Below are 21,904 nucleotides of genomic sequence, written 5' to 3' on the forward strand. Positions count from 1 at the left end.
ATGTAATAAAAGGGCTGAAGTTTGTATAAACCTTGGCCAGCATCTGCTGACGTAAACAATAATTACAAGTATCCTTTTCTGACTCACATTGAAATTTGTGTTAAAAAATTAAAAATACTGACATACAGTGATAATAGATGCAAAATAACTTCCTTTCTTCCTTTCCTTTCTTTCTTTATTTTCTGATTTATATATCTAGTCACTTAACTAAGTTTCATAGAGTCTAAAACATCAAATATATAGTGATATTTGGTTAGCTATTATATTATTTTAAAAAGTGTTTTCTTTGTGTATTGATAGATGATTTTAAAAAGGATATTTTGTTTCATCTTAATGACTATGCATTAAGTTAGCATTAAACTGATCACATTAGAAATTACCCACCTTGAAGGGGGCACGGTCATGAAATTGGTGAAACCGAAAAAAGAAGAGATGTTCATTTTTGCTTCTTCAGCTGAACTGAGGTTTGTGGCTGTGCAAATGGCAGAGATGGTGCATTGGGCCCCTGAAGAGCTGAACATCAGCTAAGAGATACTGGCTGATGATGATTTTAACTTGAAAGTTTATTTATTTGAATTAAAGAGTATTTAAATTCCATAGTGCTTTACAGTTTTTGAAGGGTTCACACAATGTGATTTTAGATAATCCCATAATAACTCCCCCTTTTTAAAAATCCCTTATCTCTATATTGCTCCTATCCCCTTCCCTCTCCCCGCTGGTAACCACTGGTTGGTTCTCTGTATCTGTGAGTCTGCTTCTTTTTTATCTTATTCACTAGTTTGTTATATTTTTTAGATTCCACAGATATGTGATATCATACAATATTTGTCTTTCTGTCTGGCTTCACTTTTTTAGCATGTTGTCCTCCAAGTCCGTCTATGTTGCTGCAAATGGCAAAATTTTGTTCTTTCTTATGACAAATGGGCTTCACTTGTAGCTCAGCTGGTAAAGACTCTGCCTGCAAAGTAGGAGACCTAGGTTTGATCCCTGGGTTGGGAAGATCACCTGGAGAAGGGAAAGGCTACCCACTCCGGTATTCTGGCCTGAACAATTCCATGGATCGCAAAGAGTAGGACACGACTGAGTTACATTCACTTTACTTTTTATGACAAACAGCTCATACAGCTCAATATTAAAAGAAAAAAAAAAAAAAACTCTAAACAACCCAAGCAAAAAATGGGCAGAAGGTCTAAATAGACATTTCTCTAAAGAAGGCATACAGATGACCAAAAAGCACAGGAAAATATGCTCCACATCACTAACTACTAGAGAAATGAAAATCAAAATTATTATGAGGTATCACCTCACACTGGTCAGAATGACCATCATCAAATAACAAAGGCTGGGGGTCGAGGGAGGTGTGGAGAAAAGGGACCTCTCCTACCCTGCTGGTGAGAATGTAAACTGCCATATGGAGAACAATATGTGGGTTCCTTTAGGCAATGGCACCCACTCCAGTACTCTTGCCTGGAAAATCCCATGGACGAAGGAGCCTGGTGGGCTGCAGTCCATGGGGTCGCTAAGAGTCGAACACGACTGAGCGACTTCCCTTTCACTTTTCACTTTTCACTTTCATGCATTGGAGAAGGAAATGGCAACCCACTCCAGTGTTCTTGCCTGGAGAATCCCAGGGACGGGGGAGCCTGGTGGGCTGCCGTCTCTGGGGTCGCACAGAGTCAGACACGACTGAATCGACTTAGCAGCAGTAGCAGTAAAATCTAAAAATAGATCTACAATATGATTCTGAAACCCTACTCCTGGGCATATATCCAGAGAAAACCATAATTTTAAAAGATACATTGCTCCCCAGTATACATTGCAGCACCATTTACAATGGCCAAGAAATGGAAGCAAACTAATTGTTTATCAGTGGATAAATATATAAAGATGTGATATAAAAAAAATATATATATATATATACACATACGTATGTACACACACACAGAGAAAAACCATGAAATACTATTCAGTTCAGTTCAGTTCAGTTGCTCAGTTGTGTCGGACTCTTTGCGACCCCATGAACCACAGCATGCCAGGCCTCCCTGTCCATCACCAACTCCCAGAGTCCACCCAAACCCATGTCCATTGTGTTGGTGATGCCATCCAACCATTTCATCTTCTGTTGTTCCCTTCTCCTCCTGCCCTCAATCTTTCTCAGCATCAGGGTCTTTTCAAATGAGTCAGCTCTTTGTATCAGGTGGCCAAAGTATTGGAGTTTCAGCTTCAACATCAGTCCTTCCAATGAACACTCAGGGCTGATCTCCTTTAGGATGGACTGGTTGGATCTCTATGCAGTCCAAGGGACTCTCAAGAGTCTTCTCCAACACCACAGTTCAAAAGCATCAATTATTCTGCACTCAGCTTTCCTTATATTCCAACTCTCACATCCATACAGGAGAAGGCAATGGCACCCCACTCCAGTACTCTTGCCTGGAAAATCCCATGGACGGAGGAGCCTGGTAGGCCGCAGTCCATGGGGTCACTAAGAGTCGGATCTGACTGAGTGACTTCACTTTCACTTTTCACTTTCATGCTTTGGAGAAGGAAATGGCAACCCACTCCAGTGTTCTTGCCTGGACAATCCCAGGGACGGGGGAGCCTGGTGGGCTGCCGTCTATGGGGTCGCACAGAGTCGGACATGCCTGAAGTGACTTAGCAGCAGCAGCAGCAGCACATCCATACATGACTACTTGAAAAACCATAGCCTTGACTAGATGGACCTTTGTTGGCAAAGTAATGTCTCTGCTTTTGAATATGCTGTCTAGGTTGGTCATAACTTTCCTTCCAAGGAGTAAGCATCTTTTAATTTCATGGCTGCAGTCACCATCTGCAGTGATTTTGGAGCCTAGAAAAATAAAGTCAGCCACTGTTTCCCATCTATTTGCCATGGAGTGATGGGACTGGATGCCATGATCTTAGTTTTCTGAATGTTGAGCTTTAAGCCAACTTTTTCACTCTCCTCTTTTACTTTCATCAAGAAGCTCTTTAGTTCCTCTTCACTTTCTGCCATAAGGGTGGTGTCATCTGCATATCTGAGGTTATTGATATTTCTCCCAGCATGAAATACTACTACTCATGAATGAAATGAAATTACTCATGAATGAAATGAGATACTATTATTCAACCATAAAAAAGAACAAAATAACGCCATTTGCAGCAACATGGATGGACCTAGAGATTATCACCCTAAATGAAGTAAGCCAGAGAAAGATAAATCCCATTCAATATCACTAGTATGTGGAATTTTAAAAAATATATACAAATGAACTTATTTCCAAAACAAGCTCACAGACATAGAAACAAATTTATGGTTACCAAAGGGAAAAGGAAAGTGGGGGGGGGGTGTAAATTAGGAGGTTGGGATTAACATATACATACTCCTATATAGAAAATAGATAATCAAGGACCTAGTGTATAGCATAGGGAACTATATTCAATATTTTATAATAACCTATACGGAAAGAGAATCTGAAGAATATATATACATATATATATATATATATATATAATGTATAAATGAATCTCTGTGCTGTAGAAGCTCTGAAACACAATATTAAAAATCAACTATACTTTAATAAAAAAGAAATTTATTTTGTAAAGTGCCCATCCTGCCTGGGACATCAGAAGCAATGGCACAAAATACACTCTTTGGCCTGAGCAACATGTTGTGCTAAATAAATTCCACTGACTTCCCAGCACTCCATCTGGCTTAGAATAGCCTGAGAATAAAGGAATTCTAGGGATATTTCTCCCTCAGAACAGACTGTTAATAATCAGTAATATCCTCTCTAGACTGACCTCTTTTTTAGAGGCTTGTGTTCTCTTGAAACTTGCAGAGCATTTAATGTGTTCTCTTGCTTGTAGGTCTCTCTGCTCAAGAATATTTGCTAACTCTGACGCAGTGTCCTCCCCAATCTCCATCCCTGTTCTCATGCATTCTTCTTTAAACACCTCCCTATCCTTTTGCTCTTAATTCAGATAGCATCATCTCCCAGATAATTCTGACTCCAAGGTTATGCTTGTTCATCCAGAGTACTTTGCATGCATGCATGATCAGTTGTGTCTGACTCTTTGTGACACTATTGATTGCAGTCCACCAGGCTCCTCTGTTCCTGAGATTTCCCAGGTAAGAATACTGGAGTAGGTTGCCATTTCCTCCTCCACCAAAGTACTCTGGCCTTCCCCTAATTAGAGCACCTATCACATCCTCTACCAGCCATATCATGCCTCCAGAGGATGCATCTGATACCAGGGCACATGACGTGGTCATCAGAACCCCCTTTCTCCCTCAGTCTGAAGCTCTTGTGTGGGGTCCTAGAGGCAGCCTTGGTACTTATCACAATTGCCTGTTAGCTTGTTTGTTCATGCCTCTCACCCTTCAATCAAACCCTCAAGGGAAGAACTATGCTCATGATAGAATCCTTTGTTTCTTACATAGGTGGATTTTTATTAAAATGTGCATAAAAGCTATTTCTCCAGAATATCTTTCTCAATTTCAGGATGACTAAATTATAACATGATTCAAAAAAAGATTAGTAGGACTTTTCAAATATATTGTCAGTTTGGTTCTCCTTTTCAAGTTCCCTAGGATCTGTGCGTCATCCATGCAGGGCCAGTTTGGTGGCAAAGTTCCTGAAAAGCAGATGAGATGCGCTTCTCACCTCCCAAAGCTTCTTTTCTTTCATCTTAGGTATTTTTGAGCCATTTAATGAGGTAGAAATTTCAGTCTGATTTCTTCATTGCACACTTTTTCCACTCACATCATAAGCTGTGCTGCTCTTAAAACGTTTACCATCTGAATATTTCAGATGGAAATATTAGCCATAATTTATTGCTGGCATCTGTAATTTGTTTCAATTTATTTTATATATTTTCTCTTGAATTCAACATTTATATTTATCCAAATATCAGGCAGGCTGAGCTTGTTGTTGTTCAGTCACCAAGTCGTGTCCGACTCTTTGCAACCCATGGACTGCAGCATGCCAGGCTTCTCTGTCCCTCACCAGAGTTTGCCCAAGTTCATGTCCAGTGAATTGGTGATGCCATTCAATCATTTTGTTCTCTGTCACCCTCTTTCCTTCTGTCTTCAATCTTTTTCAGCATCAGGGGCTTTCCTAATGAGTCAGTTGTTCGCATCAGGTAGCTAAAGCATTAGAGGTTCAGCATCAGTCCTTCCAAAGAGATCTCCTTGCTCTCCAAGAGACTCTCAAGAGTCTTCTCCAGCACCACAGTTCAAAAGCATTAATTCTTTGGCAGTCTTCCTTCTTTATTGTCCAGCTCTCACATTTGTACGTGACTACTGGAAAGACCATAGCCTTGACTGTACGGGCCTTTGTTGGCAAAGTGATGCCTTTGCATTTTAACACACTGTATAGGTTTGTCATAGCTTTCCTGCCAAGAAGTGATCATCTTCTAATTTCATGGCTGAAGTCACCATCTGCAGTGATTTTAGAGTCCAATAAGAGGAAATCTGTCACTGCTTCCATGTTTTTCCTTTCTATTTGCTATGAAGTGATGGGACTGGATGCCATGTTCTTAGTTTTTTTTTTTTTTTAATATTTAGTATTAAGCTATGTTTTTTACTCTCCTCCTTCACCCTCATCACAAGGCTCTTTAGTACTTTAGGATATTTTTAGAGATTTTTCCCCAGTGAAGTAAAAGTTCTGGTTACATCATGGACCTTCACAATATTACTCTAATATTAGAAGACAAAATGTTAAGATTTGAATTTTATAAAGAGAAAAAAATGTAAGTAAAAATGTACCTGTTGGGTGCAGACAAGTAAACTTAGGCTTCCTTCTTGGGCATAATAACAGTTTTTCCTCCTCACAAATTAAGATAGTTTTCCATCACCTCACAAGTTTTTAATGTAACTTTACTTATTTCTAGAACACATCATAATATTACTATTCCAAATTTGCTATTCTAGCTTAGCCACAAAATAAAGCTTTCTATTATAATTATTTTTTCTCAAATGATTATTTTAATTTTTCCTTATTTTTTTAACATCTCCAAAACTGAGAATGATAATCATTTGTTGTCAATTACAGTCAGTATTGTTATATCTTGTCTACTAGTTACTATTTTATTTAATAAAAAATTTTAAGAAATTAAGAAAATAATTAAATAATTGCAGTCTGAGTTATAAGAAGAGGAAGAAGAGATCATGTCCATGTAACTTCACAGTGATTAAAAAAAAGGCTTAAATGAAAGATTCACCTGCTAGTCAAATTTCTTTCAGTAGAAGTTGCAATGGAAATTTTTTTAAAGCTCATACCATTTAAAAAAAAAGCAGAATCATTTTGCAATATACTATCTAGTCCCTGAATTTGAAACATCTTTATCTTTCTTTCATTTATTTGTAAAATAAGTCATTAATATAAGGAAATACTATTTCTAGACTTTAGAAAGAATGTGACCAACATATAAAAACACATACAGTAAAATAAATTGTCACTGGATCAGTCGGCCCTTGAACACTTTAGAGAAATTTCTGTTTGTTCTTTCATCCATGTCATATCAAATGTTTTCTCTGAGAGTAGAATGGAAATGTGTCTTCTTTGGGCCTTGCTCATATTTTTTCATAGAAAGGGTCATTCTCCCACAACCCAAAGGAAAAAACTGAAGGAGAAAAGAGCCAGGGGTGGGAAAGAAATGAAGAAAGGGAGAAAGCATATGTTGAATGAGAGTTATGTGCATTTCCAATCCATTTTACATGTCTTTTCTCATCTTTATTTTAACCCAGTGATGCATTTCTTTTCACTATTCTCATTAAAATAAGTGTTAGGGATGTCAAATAATTTACCCACTTCCCTCACTCTGCTGTATCCTATACTTACTAATGTAAAATCACACCACTCAGGAAATCATCCTAGTTATCTCATGCTTATGTTAGTTGCTCAGTTGTGTCTGACTCTTTTCGATCCCATGGACTGTAGCTCACCAAGTTCCTCTGTCTATGGGATTCTCCAGGCAAGAATACTGGAGTTAGTAGCCATTCCCTTCTGAGCCACCAGGGAAGCCTAACAATACTGGAGTGGGTAGCCTATCTCTTCTCCAATGGATCTTCTCAACCCAGGAATTGCATTGCAGGTGGATTCTTTACCAGCTGAGCTACCAGGTATGCCCTGTGAAAGCTGCTCAATTGTGTCCAACTGTTTGTGACCCCATGGGCTGTAGCCCACCAGGCTCCTCTCTCCATGGAATTCTCCAGGCTATAATACTGGAGTGGGTAATGATTCCCTTCTCCAGGGGATCTTCCCAACCCAGGAATTGAACCCAGGTCTTTTGCATTGCAGGCGAATTCTGTACAGTCTGAGCTACCAGGAAAGCCCATCCTAGTTATAAGGATGTGGAATTACTAAACATTTTTATTTATCTCTCACAAAAGTATCTGAATTATCTATAGATATGTCAGAAATGTGAGGAATTAGAGTTCTAGGCAACCTTTGCTGCTGCTGCTGCTGCTAAGTTGCTTCAGGTGTCCGACTCTGTGCGATCCTAGAGACGGCAGCCCACCAGGCTCCCCCGCCCCTGGGATTCTCCAGGCAAGAACACTGGAGTGGGTTGCCATTTCCTTCTCCAAAGCATGAAAGTGAAAAGTGAAAGTGAAGTCGCTCAATCATGTCCAATTCTTAGCGACCCCATGGACTGCAGCCTATCAGGCTTCTCCATCCATAGGATTTTCCAGGCAAGAGTATTGGAGTGGGGTGCCATTGCCTTCTCCGAATCTTTGCTAGTTGGCTCAAAAAAATCTGATGATGAGTTTGTTTGGATCGGAGTCCGTTTCAGTATACACCATAGGGTCATAGATTAAAAGAAATCAACTAGCCATAGATCAAAAGATAATTATTAATCAGATTCTTCCTGTAAGTTTTCCAAAAATAATTATGCCCAGTGAGGAAATACAACTCAGAAACCTGCATAAAATAGTTTCATTCCTGGCTATATCATTATGTATGTATGCTATATAAGCATGAAATTGGGCAGGCCATTAAATATCTCAGAATCTTACATTCTTCATCTGTGCTAATTACCCTTAAAAAATTTAATAGGCAAAGCATATTTCATTTATTACCTACTTAATAAAGGAATGAGATTACATATAGTTTCATTTCTATTCTAAGTACCTTCCCCCAAATGCCCTTAATTTTCCTTTATGACATAAACTTTTTAATTTGAAAATGGTAAAAAAAAAACTTATTCATCATTGTAGTAAGAGCAAAATCAAATGTGTCATGTATTATGCACATATTGAATAATAAGAAATAAACATGTATTAAAGGTGTGTTCCTTCACTACAATTCATGGGGAAAAGGTAATCTCTTCATTTTGATAAGTGAACCCTGACTTCCTTCACATAATACAAAAAATAACTTGAAGTGGATTATAACATAAACATGAAAGTTAAAACAATCTACTAGGAGCAATTTTGTTTTTCATAACCTTGGGGTTTGATAAATATTTCTAAAACAGGCTCAAACTAGCACTAATGAAGAAGCAAAAGATTAAAACTGGACTTAATTAAAATTAAGAAGAGTGAAAAGGAAGGTTGAAGTCTGTGAGAAAGTATTTGCAATTTACAAAGAATTTGCATCAAGAAAAATCTACAGTAACTCCTATAAATCAATAAGAAAAAGACTAACAATCCAATAAAATTGGGCAAGCCACTCAAACAGAGTTAACAAAATATAATGCTGAAATGACCAATAAGCTTGGGAAAACATGCTCAGTATTGTTAGTCAGTAGGTTAAGCCACAGTAAGATACAATCAGACCCCATAAGAATGGTTACAATGAAAAAGACTGACAATACCAGACAAAAGAAGGATATGGAACAACTGGAGTGTTCTTACACTTCTAATGAGAGTAAACATTTGCACAGCATTTTAATGAAATATTTTGGCAATATCTACCAGATCAAAACATACACACGCCATAGGATCCAGCAATTCTACTCCAACATATAGCCAAGACAAAGAACTGAATCTGTCTACCAAAATGCATGTGGAATGTTCGTGCAGTGTTATTTAGAATAGCCCAAAGCAGTAAACAGGCTTCCCAGGTGGCTTAGTGGTAAAGAATCCTTCTGCCAATGCAGGAGATGCAGGTTTGTACCTGGGTTGGGAAGATCCCCTGGAGGAGGGCATGGCAACTTACTCCAGTATTCTTGTTTGGAAAATCCCATGGACAGAGGAATCTGGTGGGCTACAGTCCATGGGGTCACAAAGAGTTGGACATGACTGAGCAAGCATGCAATGCCAAAGCAGTAAACAACCCAAATATCCACCAACATGAAAATGAATAAACTGTGGTATATTCATATAATGGGATATTGCACAGCAGTGAGAACAAACCACCACTGCATGCAATGACATGAATGAATCTTGTAGACTTCACTTCCATTGGAAAAAACCTAGACACAAAGGAGTACATAGCTCATTATACTATTTATATAAAGTTCAGAAACAGGCAAGACTCACCTATGATGGTGGACATCAGAATAGTTATTAGTTTGGAGAAGAATGTTGGGTAGAAGAAGGTTTGATGGAACCAACTGGGATACTAAAGTGAGCTACACGTTCTGGATAATGATCACTACACACATATTTTTGTGTAAATATTTGTCTAGCTGAGCTTACATTTAAGATCTGTAGACTTAATTGCTGCTTGCAAGTTATGTCTCAATAAACAAAAGAAATATTAAAATAAAAGTTTTAAATGTTTCAGACTTTCATTCCATACATTGATTGGCATGGGTAGAATATGGGTTTGAAAAATGCTAAAAACATTTCTTCAGATCAACCATTAAATAATAAAATTAGTTTGAACCAATTAATGTTGAACATAAAACTTGAGTGGTATGTGCTAAGTTGCTTAGTCGTGTTTGACTCTTTGCAACCCTGTAGATTATATCCTGCCAGGCTGTCCATGGGATCCTCCAGGCAAGAATACTGGAGTGGATGGCCTTTTCCTTCTAGAGGGGATCTTCCCAACCCAGGGATCGAACCTGTGTCTCTTATGTCTCCTGCAACAGCAGATGGGTTCTTTACAACTAGTGCCATCTGGGAAGCCTCTCAATGATATAGCCTTAGCAGTTACAATTTAGGGGAAGAACAGACCAAAGAGTCAATTAAAATTGCATCTGCTAAGTGTCCATTGTTTAGGATTTTACAGGAAAATTATATGTCTTAAAATATTATATGCTTAGCTGTTTCCTCACTCCCCATTCCCCAGGTTTGTTTCAGAGATAGATGAATAGAGCAATATTTAAAATGTTTATGAAGGAATGATTTGAAACCACTGGAATCTCCTATCATGAAAGAACATGTCCAAAGGAATAGAATATGAAACAGTAGCATTAAATGTGGAGAAGGCGATGGCACCCCACTCCAGTACTCTTGTCTGGAAAATTGCATGGACGGAGGAGCCTGGTAGGCTGCAGTCCATGGGGTTGTGAAGAGTCGGACACGACTGAGCAACTTCACTTTCACTTTTCAGTTTCATGCATTGGAGAAGGAAATGGCAACCCACTCCAGTGTTCTTGCCTAGAGAATCCCAGGGACGGCGAAGCCTGGTGGGCTGCCACCTATGGGGTCACACAGAGTTGGACACAACTGAAGTGACTTAGCAGCAGCAGCATTAAATGACATCTTCATGGACTTTGGGGCTTCCCTGGTAGCTCAGCTGGTAAAGAATCCAGCTGCAATGCCAAAGACCCCAGTTTGATTCCTGGGTCAGGAAGATCTTCTGGAGAGGGGATAGGCTACCCATTCCAGTATTCTTGGGCATCCCTGTTGGCTCAGCTGGTAAAGAATCCACCTGAAATGTGGGAGAGCTGGGTTTGATCCCTGGGTTAGGAAGATCCCCTGGAGGAGGGCATGGCAACCCATTCCAATATTCTTGCCTGGAGAATCCCCGTGGACAGAGGTGCTTGGTGGACAACAGTCCATAGGGTCTCAGAGTCAGACACAACTGAACAACTAAGCACACAGTCCAGGTTTTAAAGTATACAGTTGCTTGCAGGACCGTGGTTATGTATTTGGAGATTCTGGTTCTTCTTCATTCATCTTTTCATATTTTTCTTTGCCTTGGAATATCTTCCTCTTACATGGTTGTTCTGCTGTGCTAGAAACACAGGCCTTTTAAACAACCCCAAATGTCAGGAGTTAGAGAAGTCTTTCAATCCTGAGCAAATACAAACTTTGTTTTGCAATGCATACCTTCTAACCTGTTTGAATACTCACCTTTTGTAATCCTAGAAACTCTTCAGGTAGAAGAGGCACCATTTTCAGCTACACTTGAAAGACAGATAGCCAGTATTAACAATCTCCTAACAAAATGAATGTTTAGTCTACATGGTATGCGCATGGTCACTCACACACTGTTCTAAATAATTTTTGCTACAAAAGTTGTACCACAGACTATCTAAATATCTTACTCTGCTAGGTTTTTTCACTCACTTTCTAAAATGTCATAAATTGCTTTCAGTCTAAATATCGGAACAACTTTTTAAAACTACTAAGGATCAACAAGACACAGAGTTCATAATACCTATTGGAAAGCAGGAAGTACAGAGAAACATACCAATAACAAAGTTGGCCTTAGAGGCTGACTGCCCATACTGTTGCTCAATGTACTTCGGTTTGTAAGTTACCATGCCAAATAAAGAATTGAACTGAACGGTGCTTGCACACAAATATAAGAAGTACACTGGATTTCCAAAAAGACTCTTCAGTGATGGCAGAAAATCTATAAGACAAAAATAGCATGGAGTAATTAAAGACAGTGTCACACTTGGCAGAAGATGCAGCCATAGCCTCAGAGCTGAACGGTTGAGTCCTGTTGTCATGGTTCCCAGGAGCGTTTAGAGAGTGGTATACCCACACACTGAATGTTAAGCCAGTGACAAAAGACAGAGTTGAGATCTGGCCAGGTTCAGATCCAGACCCAGGTGCTCACTTACACGGGTATAAAATCTAGATTATAAATTAGAATCAGTCAGATGAGAACAGATTCCTTTGATGTGGTACGAGACATGAGGTATAAGAAAACTCCCGCCCCATCAAGCTGAAAGTCATAGGCTGGACATCAGAAACCTGAGTTTTCTGGTCTCTCTCCTTTGAACTTGGGTCATGGAAGCAGAGAAGAGAATATGAAACTTTTCTCCATTTAATTATTGACAGAATGAGCTTTGGCATCCTCTCTTCTTCCTTTTATGCAAGCCAAATAGAAATTTGAAGATTTTCTGTAAATGTCAATATTGTTGGGCCAGTTGAAGGGGACCAATCTTTCTCATGGTCACCCGTTTCCACAGGAAAGGAATTCACTAGAACATGTCTGACCTTTGGCCCTACACTCACTCCTTTGATCACTGGTGGGACACATGCAGTGGTGCGCATTCTCCAGTGGGTGGATATAATCTGTCAAATGGCCACAAGCCCTGAAGGTTCACTTTTCTGAACACACAGACTAACGTGAAGCAACCCTCCCAGGAGGGCTGTTTGCAAGGTCTACACAGAGGAGGTGTAAGGGTGGGGATGGCAGCAAAGACTTTTAATAATCTTCATTTCTGCTTCCTGTGCTCAGTTGCATCCAACTCTTTGCAACCTAATGGACTGTAGCCCAACAGGCTCTGTCCATGGAATTTCCCAGGCAAGAATACTGGAGTGAGTTGCCATTTCTGCCTCTAGGGGAGCTTACTGATCCAGGGATCGAACTCTGACGTGTCCTGCATCCCCTTCATTGGCAGACAAATTCTTTACCACTGTGCCACATGAGAAGCCCTGCTTCCTGTACAGTTTCTCATTTTTTTTCCTGAACACATGAAGTAGAGAAATATTGTTTATAGATCACGTCTAAAATTTCAACAGAAATATGGAAAGTGCTTCATAACCAAAGAGAATTGGGCTTACCTCTTGCCATTTCCATGATTTTTGCTTTTTCTCCAGGAGGTGTTTGGTAGTCCGTGTGATCATCCATAATAAACTTAGATTTCTCAGAGGAAGAACTGGAGTCCTCTCTGCTCCTGGGTCTTGGTAGAGTCCTTGGTAAACACCAGAAAGGCACAGCTGCCAAAAGAGTGATGCTTCCTGCTATCAGATAACCAAGCCACCAGGCACCCACCCACTGTGGGTCCTTCGGGGTGATGGTTATATGATCTGAAAAAGAGACAGAGTGGCTAGAGAACATACACAGCAAAGCTAGTGTATTAAATAAGCCTCTTAAAAAAAAATCCTAGCATTAGTTCTATCAATCATAAAAATACATAATAATTCATACCTGACAACTTTTTTTATAATCTGAACATGTGCCTGATGAACTATGGACAGGGGTTCGTGACATCATACAGGAGACAGGAATCAAGACCATCCCCAAGAAAAAGAAATGCAAAAAGCAAAATGGCTGTCTGAGGAGGCCTTACAAATAGCTGTGAAAAGAAGAGAAGCGAAAAGCAAAGGAGAAAAGGAAAGATATAAGCATCTGAATGCAGAGTTCCAAAGATTGGCAAGGAGAGATAAGAAAGCCTTCCTCAAGATCAATGCAAAGAAATAGAGGAAAACAACAGAATGAGAAAGACTAGAGATCTCGTCAAGAAAATTAGAGATACCAAGGGAACATTTCATGCAAAGATGGGCTCAATAAAGGACAGAAAAGGTAGGGACCTAACAGAATTAGAAGATATTAAGAAGAGGTGGCAAGAATACAAAGAAGAACTGTACAAAAAAGATCTTCATGACCAAGATAATCACGATGGTATGATCACTCACCTAGAGCCGGAATGTGAAGTCAAGTGGGCCTTAGGAAGCATCACTACAAACAGAGCTAGTGGAGGTGATGAAATTGCAGTTGAGCTATTTCAAATCCTGAAAGATATTGCTGTGAAAGTTCTGCATTCAATATGCCAGCAAATTTGGAAAACTCAGCAGTGGCCACAGGATTGGAAAAGGTCAGTTTTCATTCCAATCCCAAAGAAAGGCAATGCCAAAGAATGCTCAAACTACCTCCCAATTGCACTCATCTCACACACCAGTGAAGTAATGCTTAAAATTCTCCAAGCCAGGCTTCAACAGTATGTGAACTGTGAACTTCCAGATGTTCAGGCTGGTTTTAGAAAAGGCAAAGGAACAAGAGATCAAATTGCCAACATTGGTTGGATCATCGAAAAAGCAAGAGAGTTACAGAAAAAACATCTATTTCTGCTTTATTGACTATGCCAAAGCCTTTGACTGAGTGGATCACAATAAACTGTGCAAAATTCTGAAAGAGAGGGGAATACCAGACCACCTGACCTGCCTCTTGAGAAACCTATATGCAAGTCAGGAAGCATCAGTTAGAACTGGACATGGAACAACAGACTGGTTCCAAATAGGAAAAGGAGTACGTCAAGGCTGTATATTGTCACCCTGCTTATTTAACTTCTATGCAGAGTGCATCATGAGAAATGCTGGACTGGAAGAAGCACAGGTTGCAATCAAGATTGCCGGGAGAAATCTCAATAACCTCAGATATGCAGATGACACCACCCTTCTGGCAGAACGTGAAGAAGAACTAAAGAGCCTCTTGATGAAGGTGAAAGAGGAAAGTGGAAAAGTTGGCTTAAAGCTCAACATTCAGAAAACTAAGATCATGGCATCCAGTCCCATCACTTCATGGCAAATAGATGGGGAAACAGTGGCTGACTTTATTTTTCTGGGCTCCAAAATCACTGCAGATGGTGACTGCAGCCATGAAATTAAAAGACGCTTACTCCTTGGAAGGAAAGTTATGACCAACCTAGACAGCATATTGAAAAGCAGAATCATTACTTTGTCAACAAAGGTCCATCTAGTCAAGGCTATGGTTTTTCCAGTAGTCATGTATGGATGTGAGAGTTGGACTATAAAGAAAGCTGAGTGCCAAAGAATTGATACTTTTGAACTGCGGTATTGGAGAAGACTCTTGAGAGTCCCTTGGACTGCAAGGAGATCCAACCAGTCCATCCTAAAGGAAATCAGTCCTGAGTTTTCATTGGAAGGATTGATGCTGAAGTTGAAACTCCAATACTTTGGCCACCTGATGTGAAGAGCTGACTCATTTGAAAAGACCGTGATGCTGGGAAAGATTGAGGGCAGGAGGAGAAGGGGACGACAGAGGATAAGATGGTTGGATGGCATCACTGACTCAATGGACGTGGGTTTGGGTGAACTCCAGGAATTGGTGATGGACAGGGAGGCCTGGCGTGCTGCAGTTCATGGGGTCGCAAAGAGTCAGACATGACTGAGCGACTGAACTGAACTGAACATTATTATGATCTTGCTTATTAAAGGAAAGAAGATGTCTTCAGAGCACAAATATTTCTTTCATTCCTTAGATTAAAAGTATAGAATCCAGAGTCTGGAAGGGGTTCTCACTCTGCTCTGGGCTTCTGCAGAGGGATCCCTGGACCTATGACAGGAGGAAAGCAACATGTGAGAAAGATTAGGAGGGTTTAAAACCTTCTGCTACCTCTCCACATGAGTGGCATTTTTGTCTGATTTACACATTGAATGTCTAGGATTTTACTGAAAAAAAAAAAAGACCCTATATGCTCTCGTCCAAATCTAATCTGAGCCACTCAGAATGTTATTTATTAAATGATAATTAGTAATATTTCAGAGATATTCTAGGTCTGATACAAGATTTGTATATGCTTTAATAATTAAAATATCAATATTTATTCATTATAAAATTTTTGATACTGTTTCGTATTTGACTGAAGTGTAAGCATTGACAAGTCTATTTTAAGCAAATAAACTTTTTAAAAATATATATATAAGAACATACAAAACATACTGTTATACTCTACTACCCTCTATGAGAATCCTTTGACAATTAAGCTTGATCAGCACTACATTATACTCAGTAAAATGTTTGATTTAGTTTATCACTGCATGTTCATTGCTTCCTTTTCACAATTTTCCTCTGTACCTCTCATCATGCCAACACTCTCTTATCTGTATCAGTCGCCATGACCAGATTTTAAACATCATGAAGTCAAGGAATCAAGTATTTTGCTCACTTTGGTAGAACATCATTTGAGTTAGAGTAGACATGAAATAAATTTGAGGAGTAATAAATGAATAAACAAAATTTCTGGAAGGCCTATTCTGGTTATTTGATTAAAAAAAGAACAGCTAGCGCAAGTGTTTTGCATTCTATTGTAACACATAATAATCATTTGTGACACACACTAGTGACAAGGCAATTCCAAAATTTTAAAAAATAAAATTTGTTTTCTTGTTTTTAACTGCTTTCTAGGAATTCTTCAGAAAAACAGATAATTTCTGTCTATATCTAGGGCCTACATCTTGAAAGAAACAAATGAACAGCTATGGAGAGATGAAGTCCTCATTTATTCCCTCCACAAGCATTCCTCCAGAAGGAAAGTTAGTCTCACTATAAAGTTCCTTCAACTAAAAAAGACTTGTACATTAAAGAAAGGAATTTTAGTTGCCAGAGACTTTCAATCCTTGGCCTTTATGGAAAGTCCAGAAATACGTTATTAATTGATGTGACTGTAGCAAATGTTGATTCACCTGAAACCAACAAGAAGCCACAGTTGTTAGTCTTAACTAAGCTTGAATGCCTTTAAACTGGGAAACCGGAAGTGGAAAATGATACAACTGATTAACAAACTGGGTCATCTGGTTATAATCACCACCTATTTTTCATGTTCCATTTATTAATGTGTGTGATAATTGTATAAGTAATAAGTTTTCAAGGGTTATTTTCATTTTATGAAAGACTACCATCCTATCATTTTGTAAAAAGACAATTTGATATTTTGGACACTATCCCCATTAAAAATTACAGTAACTAAAATAAATGAATCAATAGAAATAAACGTCCTTACCTAGATTTACAAAGCCAATGTCAACATACAGTTTGGCACATAACGAGCCTAACAGGAAGCCAAAGATTGGTCCTATAATTGCAACCGTCTGCACACATCCTGCAAAACACAAAAGCACCATTTCTTTGCTCTTGCAAATTAATAAATTTTTAAACAGGAAACATGCATGAGATCCAGTTAGTCACTGAAAATATTTCATTAACTCTTCCCTTAAGTGTGCTTAATTTGTCAACTTTTCAACCTCACTGAATCCGGAAATAACTTCTTCTCAGTGTTGGAAGAAGAATAAGCATCTTTAACGCATTAATACCTTTTAGTAAGAAAATAACACTAAGACTCAGCTAATTTTGGCAAATGGAACAAATTTTACTCCCTAGGACTGGATTCCCCCTAGTGATAAAAATCAGAATTATACTGTTCTGACAGTCTTTTGAAAACCTTTTATGGTCAGTTGTTTAATTGACCATAAGACTTGTTTCGACATTAAAATTGATTTCTTCCATCTTAATGGGAAAGAGCTTGTGTTTAGAGCTTCCAGGGGACCACTGTGAACACAGTAACTATGCAGCTCAAGCAAAGGAGCTTGACTTGAGAGAGGGGAGAGGTGCACTCTGCAATGCTCCTGACCCACCTGGGCAGCTCCAGGTAGCTACAGCAGATCTCCTCAATGACATAATTTCTAGTAACCAGAAAGTCTGCTCTTCCTTGCAAAATATCACCCATCTGCCTTTTATTTCATCACAGACCATATTGCACGTATCCCTGGGAGATTAACTGGAGGAGTAAATAGCAGTTGCATGTAGGCATGTATGCTCAATAGTGTCTGACTTTCTGTGACCCCATGGGCTGTAGGTGGAGGAAGGACATATCAAACAGTCCAGCTGAGCAGCGGGTCCCCAAATTGTCACACTGCGCAGTGGAAGAAGAACCACATCTGAGCTAAGTGCTGAGTCCTCAAGTCTTGTGATCTTTGGCACTTAAACTTTCTAGACCTCAGTTTTGTTGTTATTGTTGTTCAGTCACTAAGTCATATCCAACTCTTTTATGACCCCATGGACTGTAGCCCACCCAGGCTTCTCTGTTCATAGGATTTCCCATGCAAAAATACTGGAGTGGGTTGCCCTTTCCTCCTCCAGAGAATGTTCCTGAACCTGGGATCGAACCCACATCACCTGTGGCTCCTGCATTGGCAAGCAAATTCCTTAACACTGAACGACCTGGGAAATTCATACCAGATCTTTTACAGAATAGAAAAGAGGAAAAGGAGAAGGGCAGCCTCTGAGCTCCTGGACAGGACAGGGACACGATGACACCTACATGCATCTCCTGGCTACAATCTTTCTTCTGGTCCCCAGAGTAATGGCCTAGCACATGTGATGGAGCTTCTGTTCTACATCCTGATCTGTGCTGCAGCATCCCATTAGAACAGGTGCCCTGTTTTTAACTACATACAGCATGCTTGGCTGTCATCAGAACCCTCTGGAATTCCATGTGACTAGCCAGGACAGAACTATACCTAGCTATATAGTTAAGTGAGTGAAATCGCTCATCATGTCTGACTCTTTGCGACCCCATGGACTGGGGCCCACCAAGCTTCTCCATTCAGGCACAGTGCCACCTGCCCCCCCACCACTGCCTTAATGAATTTAAATCTTGTCCTTCTGTCTCTGAAGGTGAAACCCTCAGAAGATCAGAACCCCCAGAAACCAAGACTAATGTATGAAACAGAGAACAAATTTTAGCTTCTAGAACATAAGAGGCACTCAAAAGCTGCTTTGATTCACCTGGCTTTGGAATTGCTATATTTTTGTTTTGGGTCAGGAAGATCCCCTGGAGGAGGAAATGACAACCCATTCCAGTATTCTTGTCTGAAAAAGCCCAAGACAGAGGAGTCTGGCTGGGTATAGTCCATGGGGTGGAAAAAGTTGGGCATGACTGAATGACTAAACACACCTATTTTTGTTTTTGTGATTTTAGCCACTATTCTTTGCACTGGGACCTATTCTAGAAAAGAGTGGCTCAGGCCTGGCTCTTGTCCTTCTTCTGTTTCCATAAAGATACAGGTCATACATCACAGATAATTTCTTTTAATCTGATATTCTTTCCCTAATGCAATAGGTCCTTTTAACTGAAGTTTCTTCACTATCCAAATCCTCAGTGTAAACTTCAGAAAAGTGTGAACTGAATAGGAGTTAGATATGAAATATAAAACCTTCCACATCCTATTTAGTTGAGAATAGAGTTGAGAAAACCAGGTATCCTGCACCCCAGGAAGATGAATGACGTGGGAATTACCAATATAGAAAGCCGCGTTGTCCTGGCTAGCAAAATCATCAAGGTAGGCAATGCCTAGAGGCTGAATGGGAGTTTCTCCAAATCCACGAAGAAGGTTTCCCAGGAAGACATAAACCCACATGGAGGAGCTGGCATCAATTTGACATTCTTAAAAGGAAAGCAAACAAGAGGATTGAAATTCAATCACTATTGAAGTTAAACATTTATTCTGCATATCTACTAGTTGTCCTAAAGATGCATGAGAATGCAGAAGTGAAATCAGCAATAAATCGATTGATAAGAGTTCGAGCAAGATATTTTAGGTAGTGTAAATCCCTAGAAACTGACCAAGGAAATATATTGTTCTCCTTATTTCTTATTTTCTTTCTTTTTATTTCATATTTCTACTGAATTACTTGAATTCCTACACTTCAGTAACATACAATATCCAATCTGGGACAAAAATAGAAAAATTTGAACAAACGCTTTTCTTGCCTTATCTTTAAGCTTTCTATTTTGCAACAGAAATCACTTGCAATTTTATTGGTGACCAAGGTTTATCTGAATTTCAAATTTTATATGGGTTATACTTCAAATTTTAGCAGCATTGCCTACAACTAAAATTGTTTTGATAGTGAACAGACATGTTAAGGGCTCACATTTCAGAAACAAATTCATATAAAACTTAAAAACCATACTTGGTGGTTCAGATAGTAAAGGATCTGCCTGCAATGCAATGCAGGAGACCCAGGTTCAATCCCTGAGTCTGGAAGATGCCCTGGTGTAGGGAATGGCTCTCCACTCCAGTATCCTTGCTTGGAGAATTTCATGCACAGTGGAGTCTGGAAGGCTACAGTCCATGGGGTTGCAAAGAGTCAGATATGACTGAGGGACTGACACTTCCATGCTTTAGTGGTATAACAATTCCAAAAAAAGAGAAGCTTCTGATGGAAATTCAAAGCTAAAAATGTTTAAATGTTTTCATAAAAGTCATGTCAATATGATCATGTGAAGTGGAATAATTACTTTCCATATTATAATTAAATACAGCTAAGGCAATGGCACCCCACTCCAGTACTCTTGCCTGGAAGATCCCACGGACGGAGGAGCCTGGTAGGCTGCAGTCCATGGGGTCGCTAAGAGTCGGACACGACTGAGCGACTTCACTTTCACTTTTCACTTTCATGCACTGGAGAAGGAAATGGCAACCCACTCCAGTGTTCTTGCCTGGAGAATCCCAGGGACGGGGGAGCCTGGTGGCCTGCCGTCTATGGGGTTGCACAGAGTCGGACAGGACTGAAGCGACTTAGCAGCAGGTGACTTTAACAAAAGTGACAATATTAACTACCTCCAACAATCACCACTTCTGGAAGCTCCCTTTCTGGCAAGCACTGAGTTAAGTGGTTTGCAGACATTTTCAAATCGAATTATCCTAAGAAACTTGTGAGGTAGGAGATACTTTCTCTTCTAGTAATTTTTGAAAGTGAAGTGTGTGTTATTAAGAACTGGGAATGCTTTTGTCTGGATGACCAGACTTTGTGACAGAAAAGATTACTGTGCAATCATGTGACGTTTAGTTCTGATTTTGCCTCTCCTAGAAATGTAGCCAAGTGACCAGGAATATTTCACTTAACTTCTCTGGATTTTTATTTCATTCCCCAAGATACAAAGGGACTCCTTTTTCAAGATTGAGTCCAGTGTCAATTTCAGCCCTGACTTTGGGGTATTCTGCTATTGCTGATACAGTGGCCACAAGTCACATGTGGCCCCTGGAATTTATTAATTAAAATTACATGAAATTAAAAATTCAATTCCTCAGTCTCACTGGCTATAAGTACTCAATAGTCACATGGGGCTAATAGCTACTATGTGTGTGTATGTGTTGGTCACTCAGTTGTGTCCAACTCTTTGCAACCCGATGAGCTGTAGCCTGTCAGGCTCCTCTGTCCATGGGATTCTCCAGGCAACAATACTGGAGTGGGTAGCCATGCCCTCCTCTGGGGGATCTTGCTGACCCAGGGATCGAACCTGGGTCTCCTGCAGTGCAGGCAGATTCTTTACTGTCTGAGCCACCAGTGGACACTATAGATATAGAACATTCCCATCATTACTGAAGTTCTGGTAGACAGTTCTGCTCTAAAATATTTGGAGGAAATGGGGTTTGCATGCAAAGCATTTTTGAGATGAGTCCTCTGTTTACCCCACTAACCCCTTTAGGGTTATATCTATGACTTTAAGTGAATAGGATTTCATTTAAAGGAAAGAAAATCATTGATTTATGAGTCTTATATTCTGTACCTTCCTAATAATTTGTATCTTTACGTTAAAAAACTTCATCCCCAATCCCTAAACCCTACATTTCTCTTTTTAATATGAAAGGTTTAAAATTAGTTGTATTGTCATTTATGGGCTTCCAGGATGGCACAATGATAGAGAAACTGCTTGCCAATGCAGGTGACACAAGAGATGCGGGTTTGATTGCTTTTCAGGAAGATCCCCTGGAAAAGCAAATGGAAGACCACTCCAGTATTCTTGCCTGGAAAATTCCAAGGACAGAGGATCCTGGCTGACTACAGTCCATGAAGTCACAAAGAGTCAAAAACAATAGCACACAAACACACACGCATTGTCATTTATAACATGTCTCTCTCTTGATTGTCAAAACCAAACCCAAAATATCTTCAATGACTACATTATTTTACAGACCAAAGTCTAAATCCTTTAGTCTGTCTCCTTGCTTCTTTGTGTGGATCTGAAT

The 21,904-nt window shown here is 39.5% G+C and overlaps 1 protein-coding gene across 3 annotated transcripts in view; it reads right to left on the minus strand.

The window, feature by feature from the left end:
• The window catches only part of SLCO1C1 (solute carrier organic anion transporter family member 1C1), an 82,950-nt gene that overhangs the window by 21,908 nt on the left and 39,138 nt on the right, over positions 1-21,904 (minus strand). For all 3 annotated transcript variants that reach the window (XM_019961481.2, XM_019961480.2, XM_070789994.1), the window contains 4 exons: positions 19,168-19,314; positions 16,873-16,971; positions 12,914-13,159; positions 11,586-11,750 (listed from right to left, as the gene is read on the minus strand). In XM_019961481.2, coding sequence (XP_019817040.2) covers positions 11,586-11,750; positions 12,914-13,159; positions 16,873-16,971; positions 19,168-19,314 — 657 coding nt within the window. The remainder of the gene's footprint in view (positions 1-11,585; positions 11,751-12,913; positions 13,160-16,872; positions 16,972-19,167; positions 19,315-21,904) is intronic.

Source organism: Bos indicus, chromosome 5 (assembly GCF_029378745.1).
Source record: "Bos indicus isolate NIAB-ARS_2022 breed Sahiwal x Tharparkar chromosome 5, NIAB-ARS_B.indTharparkar_mat_pri_1.0, whole genome shotgun sequence".
In the NCBI taxonomy this organism is placed as follows: domain Eukaryota; kingdom Metazoa; phylum Chordata; class Mammalia; order Artiodactyla; family Bovidae; genus Bos; species Bos indicus.